The 16,753-nt window shown below is 34.2% G+C and overlaps 1 protein-coding gene across 6 annotated transcripts in view; it reads right to left on the minus strand.

Moving 5' to 3' along the window:
• Positions 1-16,753, minus strand: part of LOC136043076 (LIM domain only protein 3-like) — a 74,622-nt gene that overhangs the window by 48,045 nt on the left and 9,824 nt on the right. For 4 of the 6 annotated variants that reach the window (XM_065728020.1, XM_065728012.1, XM_065728008.1 and 1 more), the window contains exon 1: positions 14,910-14,978. The exons of the other annotated variants lie outside the window; for them this stretch is intronic. In XM_065728020.1, coding sequence (XP_065584092.1) covers positions 14,910-14,963 — 54 coding nt within the window. In that variant the 5' untranslated portion in view covers positions 14,964-14,978. Of the gene's footprint in view, positions 1-14,909; positions 14,979-16,753 lie in introns of those variants that run through there. 6 annotated transcript variants of the gene reach the window in all.

Here is a 16,753-nt window from a genome sequence, read left to right on the forward strand (position 1 = left end):
TTTTATATAAAATTTGATCATATTTATACATCATACATCATATTTTATAACTGTTGCGTTATGGGACGTGTTAACAAAAAAAATATCATATAACAACTAAACCCTATTACGTAGCATCCAAAGAAATTCTGATTTGGCGGGATGGGTTACGTAACAACCAAGGAAGTCCTTATTTGGCAGGGGCCCTGAAGGTTTTTAAACATCCTCTACTAGGTAATTAACACACGCATCGTTTAGAAAGCCCTCCCGACGACATAATTATCACCTGTATCTTTTAGAAAACCCTCCCTTTTACGTAGCTTTTGTATAACTAAACAATCCCTATTACGTAACAGGCATTCCCCATTACATAGCAGTGCTATACCATTACAGGTGCGATATAGTATTGCACAGGTGAATGTAATAACGCCTTGAGGGGCTAGCAGTTTCCGGCTTACTCCCTATGTGTCGGCTTAAATCCAAAGGGCGGTCATTGCTAACATTTTTCACAAGAAAATTTCCTGCTTCTCAGCGTTTACACCTGACGGAACCAAACTTGTCCAAACAGTAGTTTGGTTCTTTTTGCTCTTTATGCTTTGCCTCCACTTCTTTCCGTCCATATCCAGGGTAATCTCTCCCCCGAAAAATAATCCTGGATAGGGCCTTAATTTCTTTTCCTTTTTAAACTAAGCTAATTCAAGTTCTATTTTCATGTTTGTTTTAATTTTATTCAGATATATTATAATATCCATCAAACAGTTCGTGGTAATAAACAGTAAGTAAGGAGCGACCCGGCTCAATAGTAATCGAAATCTAAAAAACACATACATCAAAAGACTCAGATTCTTATGCTGATGTTAAATATACAACTTCCATTAAGTTTAGTTATACCCATCAGAAGTTAGGAGCCTGAGAAACTTGCCTTATTTTTGAAAAAAAAAGAGAGAAACGCCCCTTAAAAGTCACAGAATCTTAATGAAAATCACACCGTCAGATTCAGCGTGTATGAGAACAATACTGTAGAGGTTTCAAGCTCCTATCTGCAAAAATGTGGAATTTCGTATTTTTCCCAGAAGAAAGATCACGGATGCGTGTTTATTTGTTTTTTGTTTCTTTTCTCCCAGGGATCCTAGAATATCGTGAAAGGACTCATTTGAACGAAAATTAAAAACTTATAGTGCCCTTTTAAAGTTACCAGAAAAGCTGGAGGGCAACTAGGCCCCGTCCCACGCTTATTTTTTCCCAAAGTCATATGATCAAAAATTTTGAGATATTCATTTTGTTTAGCATAGTCGAAAAATTATAATAACTATGTCTCCAAGGACGACTTAATCCCCAACAGTCCCGGGGGAAAGGGCTGCAAGTTATGAACTTTGCCCATGGTTTACATATAGTAATCGCTATTAAGAAGTTTACAGACATTTTAAGGGGGGATTTCTTCTGGTGGAGGGGGGGGGATAAAGGAAAGGGTATTATGTGGGGGGATCTTTTCATGGAGGAATATTTCATTGGGGAAGAGGCTTGTCTATGAAGGGGGCGCCGGGTTTCCCAGCATTATTCGAAAACGATAAGAAATTAAATTTTTAAAAATATATTTTTTTCAACTGAAAGTAAGGAGCAACATTAAAACTTAAAACGAAAAGAAATTATTACGTATACGAGGGGGTTCACCCCCTCGTCTCTTTACGCTAAAGTTTTTTTTACTTTAAAAAGAATTATTTATTCTAATTAAACGGCCTTTGTGATTCAGGGGCCATTCTTAAAGAATTGGAACAAAATTTGAAATTTAGCGTAAAGAGCGAGGTATTGGCAAGGGGGCGAGCCCCTCGTATAGTTAATAATATCTTTTAGTTTTAATTTTTAATGTGGCTCCTTACTTTCAGCTGAAAAAAACTTGTTTTTTTTATCTAATCATGTAGAAATGCAGTAAAAAATAAAAGTAATAAAATGTCTATATAGATGCCGAGCGATGTTACTCCCTTTTCTAAATAATAAGGAGGTAATAACTATAAAAGACCAATGTTTGCCCATTAAAGACAATATCAATCAGAGGAAATTACGAAAAGTAATTTGTAGTGATGTACACTTGATTATGCGATATAATTGATTAAACAGATGTCCAGCCTTACATAAACATTGAACGTATACCATAAAATTCGATTGCTTTCATCATATATGAAGATTGAAATACATCTTAAGACCAGGCAGGTCAATGGGGGGTGGGCGAGGCAGGGGGTAACTACGCCCTCTAAATTTAAAAAAAAATACCTCCTTTAGTGTTTGTTTGAAAATCTTCCCTTTTTAATGTTTTTATTGAAAAAAATTGATAAAACAAAATAATTATCCCCCAATACTTTGAAAAATACAATACATTTCTCAACCAATATTTCCGTGAATTTACGTGAATTTTTGTGAGTAAATAGTCCTCAAGATTATTTGACCCCTCTCCTAGTTTTTTAAATCATCATATCTAAGAACAAGATGTTCCTATCCATCCTTTAAAATACTGCACAGTCGATAAGTTCATAGCCAATTTGAAAAGAGAAGCCCATCCAATTTGTTTCTAGTGGTAGACATTGGCACACATCTAAATTTAGATTCATAATGCATTTAACTGGTGATTTTAACTTAAAGTAGCATTCTTCGCCAATACTATCTTCCGTTGAAAAATAAATTAGTTAAAGTACCTGTATCAGCAGCCCCCCAAAAATGGAAACCACATAGGCCCACCTTTTCACCTGTCGCTGAAGTCATATGTCGTTGCTATGTCAAATTTTTGCGAGTAAAAAGAGAATAAAATCTAATTTTTTGTTTCGTAAACAATCTAAATGTATGAGAAATAACTACATTTTTGAGTGCAATTTTTATTTACATCACTCTGTTCCTCTGTGATCGAGTATTGGTGCTTCACTTGCTGCTCTCTCCTGGTTAAATGTATACAATAATGATTTGTTTTTATACCTTCATATTTAAAAAGATAAAATTAAAATCTCAAAGATTAAAGAAGTTTAAAAATTATAGATTTAATTAAATTTGTAAACAGCTAGAATGTCCACTTAAAAAAAAAAAAATAAATAAAAAAAAAAAAAACTGCCAGGCATTAGAGCAGAAACTCTAACATTCGCATGAACAAATTGAAATTTGAAGCTATCATATTTTTAAAAGACAAGGAGCGAATCTGAAATGTTTGAGCAGGAATTACTTCGGTAAATAATAAGATAAGACATCTTCACAAACAAAAAACAAAATCAGACAACAAATAACTGGCACTGTTTGGAGAGGGATAACACCTCCTAGCGTGTATCTCTAGTATTTATATCTTCTCCCTCCTCTGAAAAAGAGGGGGATGATATACATACTAATGAAACGCTAACTCCTGAACGAAAGAGAGAGAGAGAGAGAGAGAGAGCGAAAATTTCAGCAATTTATAAGAACTTACTCTGGCAAAGAAACGCCGGCCTCAAAGGAAGCCAGAGAGTTGTGATAATAATAGGGAAAAGTGATACTAATAACAAATAATAATTATACAAAAATGTATTTAGAGGCTGTCAAACAAAAGGCCGCATAGCCGTCCTTGTTTTTCCATTTAGTATAAAGACAACATATGTTCTCTGTATTCCAAAAGCGGTCACTATACGGCGTTATATGCAAGCTAGCTAACAAAGCAGGCTTAGCTTTCCATCTGAAAGCTTTCCATCTTTCCATCTTTCCATTTCCAAATTCAAGTGAATACATACAACCATGGCTTTGAAAAAAAAAAACTAAAACTTTCACTCTCCTCTTCATTTTGAACATCAATGACTTTATAAAATGAACAATATTTTCGAAAACCTTGCAGTTGTAACTGAGATCCAACTAGAAATGTCAGTTTGCTGGGATATGCTCACTAGGGCAATAGAAGCATGGCTGAATTTTTAATATTTTGCTTTTTCAGCCGTTCTTAACGATGATTTTCACTACCCCGTATCATAAGCAAACCGAGGGTTGCCCACCTTCTGAAGTCATGTTCACCGGGTGGTGCCTGCCAAGTGTGGCGAAGGTACGGCAAGCGAGGTGGAACTGTGCCATGTGTGATGGAGCTGTGTGGCCAAAGTGGCGCTCTGAGATGTACAACAGGTGGCGGAAAGCGGAACACCAGTCGAAGTCAACTTTGTCTTCCATTGGATGGTCGTGGCAGAAGCAAATAAACAATTTTTGAGAATTGAGCAATAGGGAAAATGTAAACAAAACCATAAAGTCTTTAGATTTCTGAGAAAAGAACTAGTCCGAATGCGGTACTTCTCCCTTATGCAGATGCTTGACCGCAGAAATTAATCTAGAATAAATGTACTAGCTCATAATTTTTTTCTGATAAAATAATGTAGCTTTTGCAACAGTCAAATATATTCAAATAGTCTCTTATTAATATCAGCAGTTTTGAAACAGCGATAGATTAAAATTTCATTAAATTTGTAAACAACCAGAATATTAAAAAAAAAAAAAAAAAAAAAAAAAAAAAAAAAAAAAAAAAAAAAAAAAAAAAAAACTCTAGTACACTGCCAGGCATTAGAGCAGAAACTCTAACATTCGCATGAACAAGTTAAAATTTGAAGTTGTCATATTTTTGAAAGACAAGGAGCGAATCTGTAATAAGATTAGTTTGATTACACCCCTGTCACTCCACATCAGGCTATTCATTATTCTCATATTTTCGCTATAATGCGTATATCCGTTAACAATTTCAAGTGCGGGCGTGAAAAATCGCTACAAGTGTCAAAGAATACAAAAGCTTAGTTCGTTGCCTAATATCCGGCGACAGCTACTAGGCATGCACCAAGTTGAATTTCCATTTAAAGCTGGCATTCCTAATACTTGTGTGCAAGGGGGTCGGGATTACAAATACTGCTTGGATAAGCATGATCTCGCTGCATTCTTTATTAGATTTTGACAATTGACACTATCGGAGACGCAGCTCAATAAACAGATATTGCATCGGTGGAGGGGATTTGACATTCCTGTTGGCCGCAAAAAGTTGCTTCATTATGGCACTAATTTTTTGGACACAAGAAGGTACTTTTGTAAAGTAGCCTACTTGCCACGCAAATGATAACTCTTTTTGTTATCAGAAGTTAAACTAAACCCATTAAATTTTGACAGGAATTTATAAATTATAAATACTAAGAAAATTAACTCGTTAGCAAATGATCAGACTTTATATAAAGAATATATTAAACTGGCCCAGGTTATAAAGGCGTAAATGAAGAAAGTCGGTGGGATGAGAAAAACGAGTTAAAAAGTTCATATTATGCAAAGCTGTATCCGATTTAGCCTCGCTTTTTCACTGATATTTAAAGGCGTTCGAGAAAAAATTTCCACTTTTTAGTCCATTGTGAAAACGCGAGCTATTATTATTATTATTTTCAGTTTCTTAGTCCTTTCTAAGACGAAAAAATTCCTTAGTCTTCTCTCAGACAAAAATTTGTCTTGTGCAATATTCAAACCTAAGTTACCAAGGCTACAGGCAAGTATACTCCCCTTTGCCATCAAGCCTTGTATGATACCACTTGTTTTATAATTCCTGTTGTCCCCAATGTATGGTTTATTACCAGCCTGATACTTCATCTAAGTCCAGCAGAAAAAGTCACCTGACCATGTGCTTTGAAACCCCTCCCATTTATGATCAAGGCTTTCAACCTTCACGGGTCTTTAATTTAAGTCAACAGAAGATTTGTGAAAAAATAAGGGAGCTGCAAGGGAGATATGTATGGACGGTGAGCTGAGGACTAAGAATGAAAAACTTTTGGCCTCTAGATAAGCCTTGGAGATTTTTCCTCTAATTCTGCCATAAGATGATTATAAACTTCTTCTGGCAAGTCTTCAACTCTCCCCCTAAATTTGCATCTATACCCTTTCCCTCCCCCCGAAGCGAACTCAGAAGGCATCAATGCTTTCAATAGTTTTTTTTCTTTAATATAACATTTTTACGTATTATGGTGACAGGCAGCAAGCTTCGTGTATGATTATTGTAAATGATCCAATTCCAAAGAGGAACTACGGATTAAGCAAGTCATAGAATATCTTCGTCATCTAAAGATCGGCAAGAATAATTAGACATTGAATTTGTGAACCCCTCCATGAACAGATGAGGCTATTCCCAATTAGTTTTAATGAGTGTCTACATCAGGTTCCTATTAATGTTAGTGACATGAGTTTTATAAATGGTTCTTCAGTCTCAGCTTGTTATAAAATGAACCATGCTTTGCAATTGATTTTAAAAACAAGTCAGTAATTTTAATTAGGAGAATTTTCCAGGCGCTCGTGGTAGACAACAGAGTTGTAAAAAATGAAGATTATTTTAAGACCTGTTTAAATCATTTATATCGTTTAGGAGATGTAAATTAGTTATTCTTAATTTGGAAACAAGTTCAATTAGGCTATGCATTGGATATTCACCAGATACTTTCAAATTTGAAGGAACGGTGACAGGGGCTTTGCCATAATGCTGTGAATCGTGAATCATACAAGAATTATCAAAGAGCATAATTGCCATTCAGTTGAAATTGCCAAATCACGAGATTCATTTATAGGCCAATTTACAATGAGATTTTACTATACCGAATCCTGCTAATTTCAGCCAATAGGATTTTCATAGAATTTTCCAACTGGCTGAAAAATTTCATTAAAGCTTCTGAATGGCTCAAATTAGCGCTAACTAAATCCCAAAATTAGCAATACCTCACTGTGAATGGGTTTTGCTTGAGATGAATAGCAACATAGGCAAGGGTTAGTTCTTCCTTCCACTCGCTAAACCCCAAACATCAGTATTTGAAGGATTTTAGCAATAATTTCAACCCTTTTTATATAACTCACTCGTTTCCATGTTCTCATCGTATTCTCTTTCCTCTCTACAGAATAAATTCCTGCCTAGGAGCAGGGTCGGATTTAAACCTGTAACCCTTCTAGGCCCAAACACTTTTGCCACTCCGTTTTTGCGAGATACAAACAAATGAACATGCATCCGTGATCCGTCTCGTGGCAAAAAATACAAAATTCCACATTTTTGTAGATAGGAGCTAGAAAATCAATCCAGGAGCTCTGATACGCCGAATCTTATGGTGTAATTTTCGTTAAGATTCTATTACTTTTAAGGGGTGTTTCTCCCTATTTTCTAAAACAAGGCAAATTTTCTCAGGCTCGTAACTTTTAATTGGTAAGACTAAAGTTGATGAAACTTATATATTTAAAATCAGCATTAAAATGCGATTTTTTTTGCAACTATTGGTATCGAAATTCCGTTTTTTAGTTTCGGTTACTATTGAGCCGGGTCACTCCACACTACTGTTCGTTACCACCAACTGTATGATTCAGGGAAATCCTAGGAAATTCGGAGATAGTGGAAGCACTGAACAGAACACAACTAATGAGCCAAAATTAATGAAAAAGAGAGGAGATACCGAGCTCTCAGCTGCCGTTCTTGGGAAACATTTGACAGTTTATAAGTGGCCACGGAATTCCTGTGTTGTTTTAAAATCATTTTTTTTAATAGGAAGTGGAGTGGTGGAGTGCATCTGGCACTTTGACGATAAATCATAACAGTTCAGTTTCATTAAGAAAAAACATTAACACAGTGATAATTTATTGCACCTCTTGGCATTGTGCGCCCCCTAGGCCTGGGACCCTTGGTAATTCCTGGCTTACCTAGGAATCTACAGGAGACGTTTGCAGGCCAGGACTCATTTAAAAACATTGTAGTTTTATTTTCCAGCCTCAGTACATAACAAAAATTTCCATTGGAATTTCAATATTCTCATAAGAGAAAATACATTCAAGATTAATTTCCATTGAAATGTTAAATTTTAACCTGTATATTCTAATACAATAATTTTCCGGTATCGCGCTTTTCACTCATTCAAGGAAATTAATATTTTGCACTCCATGAAATCAAACTCCTTGATGCATAAAATGAGGTAAATACCGACAGACTGGAACGAACCAGCTTACAACGGGGTTCAGAAATCAGCAACCATTTCGTGTTCTTCTTTGTTTCGTTCATGCAAACAAAACAAATACAACCAACTGCTTTGTTGATTGAAATCGGTTGTGAGCTTTGAATTTCAAAAAAGGAAAGTTTAAACACAATGACCATTGCTTTTGTTCAAGATTTGACAGTTTTATGAGCTTTTTTAGGAAAAGAAGACCAAGAATAAGAAATTCTTTCATAGGATATAACCTTTCAGCAAGACACATAACAGAGTTTGGCGGAAAATGTCGAGTGTACCAGCATAACACAGTACCGTAGCAGCTTAGTTGCAGGATAGTTCACTGCTTACACCTAGACACCTTAATCTAGACATAACAATAGATAAGAATGGTAACCAAAAGGTTATATATTCAAGTTCTTATGATACCTTCCGACGACCAAACAGTGGCACAAATTACCCTCCTACTTATATATAGGTACTTATGTATCATAGCGATCCCAATCAAGAAGTGAAATAAGGTTAATGTTCTTACCAATAACCAATACTAGGCTATATGTAAACATGGGCAAACTTCACAACTTGCAGCCCTTCCCCTGGGGGCTCGGGGGGATTAAGCCGTCCTCAACGACATAGTTATTAAATATTTCGACTATGCTGGAAAAAATGGATATCTCAAAATTCTGTTCCGGCGACTTTGCCCTAAAATTCTGTTCCGGCGATGGGCCTAGTTGCCCTAAAATTTTTCTGGTCACTTAAAAGGGGCACATGAACATTTAATTTCCGTTCGAATGAGCCCTATCGCGGAATTCTAGGATCACTGGGCCGATAAGATCACTCCTGGGGAAAATAACAACAGAAAATGAAATAAACACGCATCCGTGATCTTTCTTCTGGCAAAAAGTACAAAATTCCACATTTGCGCAGATAGGAGCTTGAAACCAATACAGTAGGGTTCTCTGATACGCTGCATCTGATGGTGTGATTTTCATTAAGATTCTATGCCTTTTAAGGGGTGTTTCCCCTTTTTATAAAATAAGGCAAATTTTCTCAGGCTCGTAACTTTTGATGGGTAGGGATAAACTTGATGAAACGCATATATTTAAAATCAGCATAAAACTCTAATTCTTTCGATGCAATTACTGGTATCGAAATTCCGTTTTTTAGAGTTTCGGTTACTATTGAGTCGTTCCTTGCTTACAGTTCGTTACCACGAACTGTTTGATAAATAGATGGAAGGCCGACATTTGATAGTTTTACTAATTTTGAAACATCTGTGTTTAATTTGCGAAGTAGCGGGTATCGAACGCCATAGCTTCCCAGGAGGTAGCCCAAAATCTCTTCGGCTTGATTCATTACTCTAATCAGCCACATAAGGGGCTAATCACGCCTGACATCAAGCGCGACACAATTGTGAATAGCGGCAAATGAACGCGGATATCTTCGAAGACTTTGAATTAGACTTGTTTTCTAGCTGAGAATCTCTAATGAGCCTTTTCAGTTCAAACTTACAGCAAATAATGCTACTGTTCCTTGCAATCAGGGGCTGTTGTGTTGAAGAAATTCTTAATTCAAGTTTTGACTTGACAATGATAGTTGATTTTCACTCATTTGTTTGGTAATGATGTTAAAAATGATTATTGCTTGGTATACATATAATAACCGGGTAAATTGTGGCATATAATGAGGTTGATTTATGCTGTTAAGTTGATTGTAAGCTGAAGACGTAATTATGTTCTTCGTTAGCGCGCTTCAAAAGCGATTCTTCGAATACCCTCGCTAATTTTACAACAAGGGAGAGCATACAAAAAGTTGATGGATGTACAGAGCTAGATAATTGGGTTTAAAATATCTCATTAGTTTTTAAATGAGGTAAATTACTAAAATTCTCAGCATTATAAAGGATTGTGACACAGAAGTTTTTTTTTAGAATTCTATTTCGGTGGTTCTAACATATTTCACAGGGAGGACAGTTCAATTACGGGAAAGAAATTAGCCGCTAAGTGTAAAAAAAACGTATTTTTACGGTTTTTTTTACGAAATTACAAAAAACGTATTTTACATTTAATTTCAAAGATCCCAGAGGAAGAAAAATCTGGGCAACAATGTCTGCATCCTTGTCTTACCTATTTTATAATATATTTATAGTGTCTTACCCAAGGCCGTATCTAGGATTTTTGTAGGAGGGGAGATTACAAAAACAACTAAAAAACTCATTAAAAATTTGTTTACAAATGTATTTTTGTAATGTTTTTTTAATTGGACTAAAATTTCAGTGGAGTAGAGGAGGGGTCCAAACCCCCTAACCCTCCCCTGGACACGGCCTTAGTCTTACCTATATTTACGTAATATATTGCAGTATATAATGTCTTATAATATAAACTTATAATATAAACCTTTAACTTATAACATAAATGAAACATGTTGAGTGTTATTTTTCGCTTTGTTCAATTTTGTGTTTTTCTTCGATTTGTTCATTCGTTATTTCTTTTGTGTATATGGCCACTGGCTTTTAAATACACGCATATACATGTGTATTAAATATACTTTTAAATGCTTGTATACTGAAATGGCAAATCTAAGGGGAGATTTATTTAATGACCGGGATAATGAGCTAGTATTCGGGATCCTTAAATCAACGTCCCCTAAATATATAGTAGTAATAGGTAATTTTATTTTAAAGGATTTAAGGGTTCAGAAATAGGAGTTTCCTTTCATTCACTTGTATCTGCTGATTTATTTTACTTAATTCTATCAGTTTAGTAAATGGCTTTACCAGCTGTAAAATATACAACCAACCACCCACACACACACACATATACATGTACACATACATCCATACATGCATATATATATATATATATATATATATATATATATATATATATATATATATATATATATATATATATATATATATATATATATATATATATATATATATATATATATATTATTAAATACAGCTGTCGCCACTAATCCACGATATATATATATATATATATATATATATATATATATATATATATATATATATATATATATATATATATATATATATATATATATTATTAAATACAGCTGTCGCCACTAATCCACGTAGGGCAAAGAAGCTATTAGAGTTACTTCAATGAGAACGTCAAAGCAACTGTGGAAAAATAATAAAAATTGAAACTAAGGTAACTATTCTGTTGTGAAATAATCCTCTTGTTAGCTAATATCGAACTGAAATTTTACATAATCGCCAGGGGACTAGATTATCTACTAGACCAAAGAGAGTTGGTTCAATATTAGCTAACAAGAGGATTATTTCACAACAGAATAGTTAACTTAGTTTCAATTTTTATAATGTTTCTTCAGTTGCTTTGACGTTCTCATTGAAGTAATTCTAATAGCTTCTTTTCCCTACGTGGATTAGTGGCGACAATTGTATTTATTAATATTGGTGGTGGTTATATTTGTTTTTAGTAGTTTAGTGGTTTTTTTTTAGCTTGTGCTGCGGACTCCTAGTTTACATACAGGCGAAATATCCGCGTTGTTTTAGTCTTTCATCTCTTTTCTCTCTACTGGCCGTAGTCTCGTTTGATGTTTTTTTTTTCTCTCTCTCTCTTTGCTGTTTGTTGTCATGGCTAGCCAGTTCGGCTTAAGAACTTTCATACATTAAATACACCATAACTGGCTATGAACACAGGGGGGAGAGACAAGAACACAGGGGGGGGGGATTTTTGTACCTGGAAAAGGACTGAGCTTTCATAGGCATTTGGCACCAGCAGCTCTTCACAAGCTTGAAGAAAGTGTTTTTCTGTTTTTCTTTTTCTTTACCACAGATTTCCCCAAATACCTAAAATGTTTGCTTTTTCTTGTGAATCATAAATCTCCCGGAGAAGGAAGCAAAGCATGTAATAACTAAGGGTAATTAAATAAAATTACTATAGAATATTTATAAAAAATATTTAAAGGGTTGTAGGCACATTTTGTAACATTTAAAAGATTGTTTTCAAACCTCTTAGCCCATCTCATACCAGATACCAAACCACGATAAAAACGTGTACTAACCCAAGGCCACCATTACTATGGGACAAGGGAGAGACAATTTGTCTATATGTGACATCTATAATTGCAGCAGTGGGAAAAGGGGCGTAATGTCTTGAGTACGTGGAAGGCACTAGTAATACTTACTCCACTACTGGCCAAGGCTTGAACTCCCCTAAGGTATAGTTTATTTTATTCATACTTTCATACGTATCCCCTAAACTAAATACCATCTGTACTATAATTTCACAATCAGAAAGATAATGAAGTGAAATAGAGCACCGATTGAACTTTTATTCTTAAACAAAGCACATTTCTGAGTAAATAAAGAGTTTTCCCACTGTAAATAAATATGTGGGCATGATCTTTCTTCGAACGCTTTAAGATTTGTTGTTGGCTTAGGAGTAACGAAACCCTTAGTTGTAAATACAAAAAAGAGGTCAGTGTTCAAGCGACCTCTCATTATACAAGATTGTATCTGACGGTTGACCTAAGTTGAGTCTAATAATCTAGGTTCGCCTAACAATCTCATCAAGGAAAATAACAAGGAAAGTCCTCGCGGCATAAGAGCTGATCTTTTCTTTGTCATAGACCAAGCTGAGCACAGTGTACTGAACCGGGAATTCGTTATACTTGTTACGTCCCTTGTTAGGAAAAGGCTAAAACTCAACTCAGGGATTTTGAAAGAGCCTTCGCCCCTTAGAGTAATTAACAAAAGACGACTTAGTAATAGAAGAATGATGATAGAATCTCATTAGTAGGAAGCCCGCAATTTATTTTAGAAAGTTCTATAGTAAGAGCTTTCAAAATAGGTTCAAAGAAAAGTTGCACCGCATCTCACAATTAAGGTGAAAGAATAGATAAGACTTTTAATTGGTTCATGCTTTAGAGAACATATCAAATCTGCCGAACTGATTCTATGATTATAGCTCTAATTGCACTTTCTTTCCAACGGGAATACTACAATTATAATAAATCAAGGGAGGAGCTAAACCAATAGTAAGAAGGGGATTTTTTTAATGTCAAAAAAGTTTTATATTGTAAAAATTATACTTTAAAAAACTTTATATTTATATATATTTTATCAGATTTTTAATGGGATTAGTCTATGTGTGACAAAAATTATTTAGCGTATTTGGCCGTTTTTACTATCCTCTCTTCCCTGAAATCAATGTCTTCCTGAACAATGTAGATTCCAAGGGCTCATTTTATTACTAAAGAGCTTTTCTACAAGGCTGTATATACAAAGGAAAATAGCAGTCAGGCGAAAGACCCTTCCCCATCAACTTCAATAATTTTGACCTTTGACTAGCGTCAGAGTTACTGTAATAAAAAATGGCCCTCCAAGATCAGAGTCACAGCCAGGGGACGGTCTAGGGCGTGTGAGACGCCCATTAAGTTTATAAACTTGACTGATTTTGAACGATTTGAATTTTGTATTGTAATTCTTCCTTTTTATTGGATTCTGCCAAACCATCTTCCATGATCAATACCTGACATCAAATGACTGTTAAGACTTTGGTAACTGATACGAAAATGTAAACACAACTTTGCTTATCAGAGTTTTATGTATAATACATTTTTAAACTTCTTTTTTTAATTTGGCTCTTCTGAATTTTTAAAATTAAATTTTATTGACTTAAAATACGAATAGTATTAGTTTTGTATTTGTATGCTGGAAACAAAAATAAATTTCAGGTCTTTTTTTTTCAACATAGGCTACATTAGTTTTGTACACCGATATTTTTCGGAAGTTTTTCGTCTGAAACACCAGTAAATCCAACCAAACAGCTTCAAAAACCATTACTAAAAAGAATGAGAGCTAGAAAAAAAGGATCATGTTTGTAAACTAGTAGGTCTATACAGAAATATATTAGAAAACTTTCCTAAGCATATAATTTTTTTTTGTCATCTAAAACCGTCTCCCTGTGATGAGAAGTCAAAATTATAATTGAAAGCTTGAACAATAAGACAGTGTACCACTTACTAGCAGGCAGAAACATGGTTTTGACCTTAAATAAAGAGTTTGACTTTCAGTTACTAAAATTTAAGAAGCAGACCTGCAAAAATCTTCTGTGAAATACCTTGTTTTGTTTCAATCACGAAATAAAGCATCTATCTGCATAAGTCTCTGGCTGTTCGAACCGATTGAGGACAGAAATTAAAATATTTTTCCTATTCCGATTATCAAAATAATATCTACGTGCGTAACTGATTTTCAAAATAAGCAGAGAACCCCAAAAAATTACAAGGAGGGGAGAAACCCAGAAATTCGGGAGTATTTTTTAATCTAAGGGGAGGGGACGATTTTATTTATTTTTCAATTTTTTTCTAATCAAAATACCAAATGTTATTTTTCATTGAAATACCATAAATTGCAAATTTAAAAATATCAATGGATTAGGGAAAATTCTCTTCGTCAATTACTCCCCCTCACCATGGACGTCCCTTAAATGTATAGCCTTCTATTAATCATTATAAAGGTATGACAATTTCTACATTCACTTATGAAAATGTCGTATCCAAGAAATTACAAAATGATTTGAAAGCTTTTGAGGGGCTTACCGAAACCCTGATTTCCTTACTATGCAGACCTGCTGTGGAATTTCTGTTTTGTCTGCTCAAAATAAAAACTGGCATTAAAATCTCAAAATTTACCTATGATATTGACCAAATGTGAAGAATATAAATCATAATTTATTGTAGTTATATTGTAAACAATTCGAAATAATAAAGACAGTTTATGTATTTCGTCCAGCTAAAAGCAGAAGGAATCCAATTATTTCAGACCACTGACAGAGATATATTCTCTTTAAGCATCATGCTTCATATAACTTACTTTAATTAAGAGAAGAATTCCAATCAGTATTTGGATTCTTAATTATCTCTACTGTAAACTCCCAATTTTTTGTCTGGACGGACACAAAAATGTTAACTAACCTCTGATGCGGCCAAATAATTAGTAAAAGGACCCAATTGGGGCTTATCTGTCATGAGGCTCTCTAATTGAAAGAGCAGAAACTTGCTCCAAATACGAAGCTTATTTTAACAGAGTTTCCGGGTCACGTCACACCCTATTAATTCCAATGTCCATCCGGGTGTATCACCTGTGTATGTCCATCACAGATATTAATGAAAATGATTTTGATTTTCTAACCACGCTGGCTTCCAATAATACTAGAGGAAAAAAATGCTTCTAAGTAGCAGGTAAGCAGACACATATGCTACATACATATCTGCTCAAAAACGACTGAAGATTTCTCCCGCCCCCACTGTTCTAAATAAATACCTGTATACAGTATATACGAAATTATTTTGGGATAGCCGGGGCGGGAGGCACATGTTCGTGAAAACTTAAGAAATAACCATTAAATAGGAATAAATATGCAATAGTTTTTATTGGGGGGATGGGCTCCTTTGTACATATCTGTCTGCAACTAAAATAGATACGGATGAAAAACCGCCAATATAAGGTATAAGCAAGATGTAAGTTAAAAACTAAATGTTAGTTTGTTTAACTGCAGTTTAGTTGCCAAGGGGAAGCTTCAGGGTTATCCTAGTAATAAGAGGAGCTTCACTGTCATCAAGTTCCCTCTTTCAAAAATGTTTACTGTAAAATACTGAATTAGACAAACCAATTTGTTATAAATTTCATGTAATTCAGTGTATTTCTCTGTATATCACTCCTCCTTTCTTCTAGATCTAGATCCAGTAAAAGCTACTATTTTACATTAGAATATAATCGTAAATGTTTGATAAAAAAAAGAAATAATTCTTAAAGGAGAAGAAAAAGAGAAAAAAGATGGTAAATAAGCAAAAATATTCGAGGAAGAGAAAAAGTGAAACTACCACTTTCTTTATTTAGACTAGTAAAAACATTGACTTTGATGATGGTGTACCCTAGAAGGAACTTTCAAGCTTCTCCTGATAACCAGCACTTAATCCTCAAGACCAAGGAGGAGCGCGAGCTAGAGGGGTAGATTTAGGATATGCTTCTTTGTATGTCTTAATAATAAACTGAAAAAAAACCTTGGCCACCCCCTACAATGGCATCATGAATCGGCACACCTGAGAGCAAGCAAGGTGGGGATTCATGACTGCAGAATTCGAATGCAAAAACACTGAAACATCCACCAAAAGAATATTCCAGTAAGACTAGTACAAAAAAAAAACCAAACCTCATCAAAGAGATATCATCAGCCTGCATGAGTTTTGTAAAACAAAATTTATCCTGAAGTTAATCCATAAAAGTTGAATTTATTGTGTTGGTTTTAATGCTCGTAAAGTAGCAAAATGCCAGAGAATGACTTAAAGTGTTATAGTACTTTATGTCTATAACTTGTAAGAAACTTCAATAGTGAATAAATCATTCCCCTGACGTTAACCAAACAGATTAAATGCCCATTCAGAATTGCTAATTTGATTTTACCTTTTATCTAAAAATAAAATTTTTAAGAATAAAAGTGTGGAAGTATATATATATATATATATATATATATATATATATATATATATATATATATATATATATATATATATATATATATATATATATATTACTTGATTTCATCTCAAAATCAACTAAATTTTTTATTTTGGAACTTTCAACGAAATTTTCAAAATACAAGAATTTTTAATCTTGCAGTCCTCTTTCCCTCAGAAAGTAACAAAGCCAGAAAAAAACTCAGAGTGACAAAGTTTCCGTATATATATATATATATATATATATATATATATATATATATATATATATATATATATATATATATATATATATATATATA

This window comes from Artemia franciscana, chromosome 2, assembly GCF_032884065.1.
Source record: "Artemia franciscana chromosome 2, ASM3288406v1, whole genome shotgun sequence".
NCBI lineage: Eukaryota > Metazoa > Arthropoda > Branchiopoda > Anostraca > Artemiidae > Artemia > Artemia franciscana.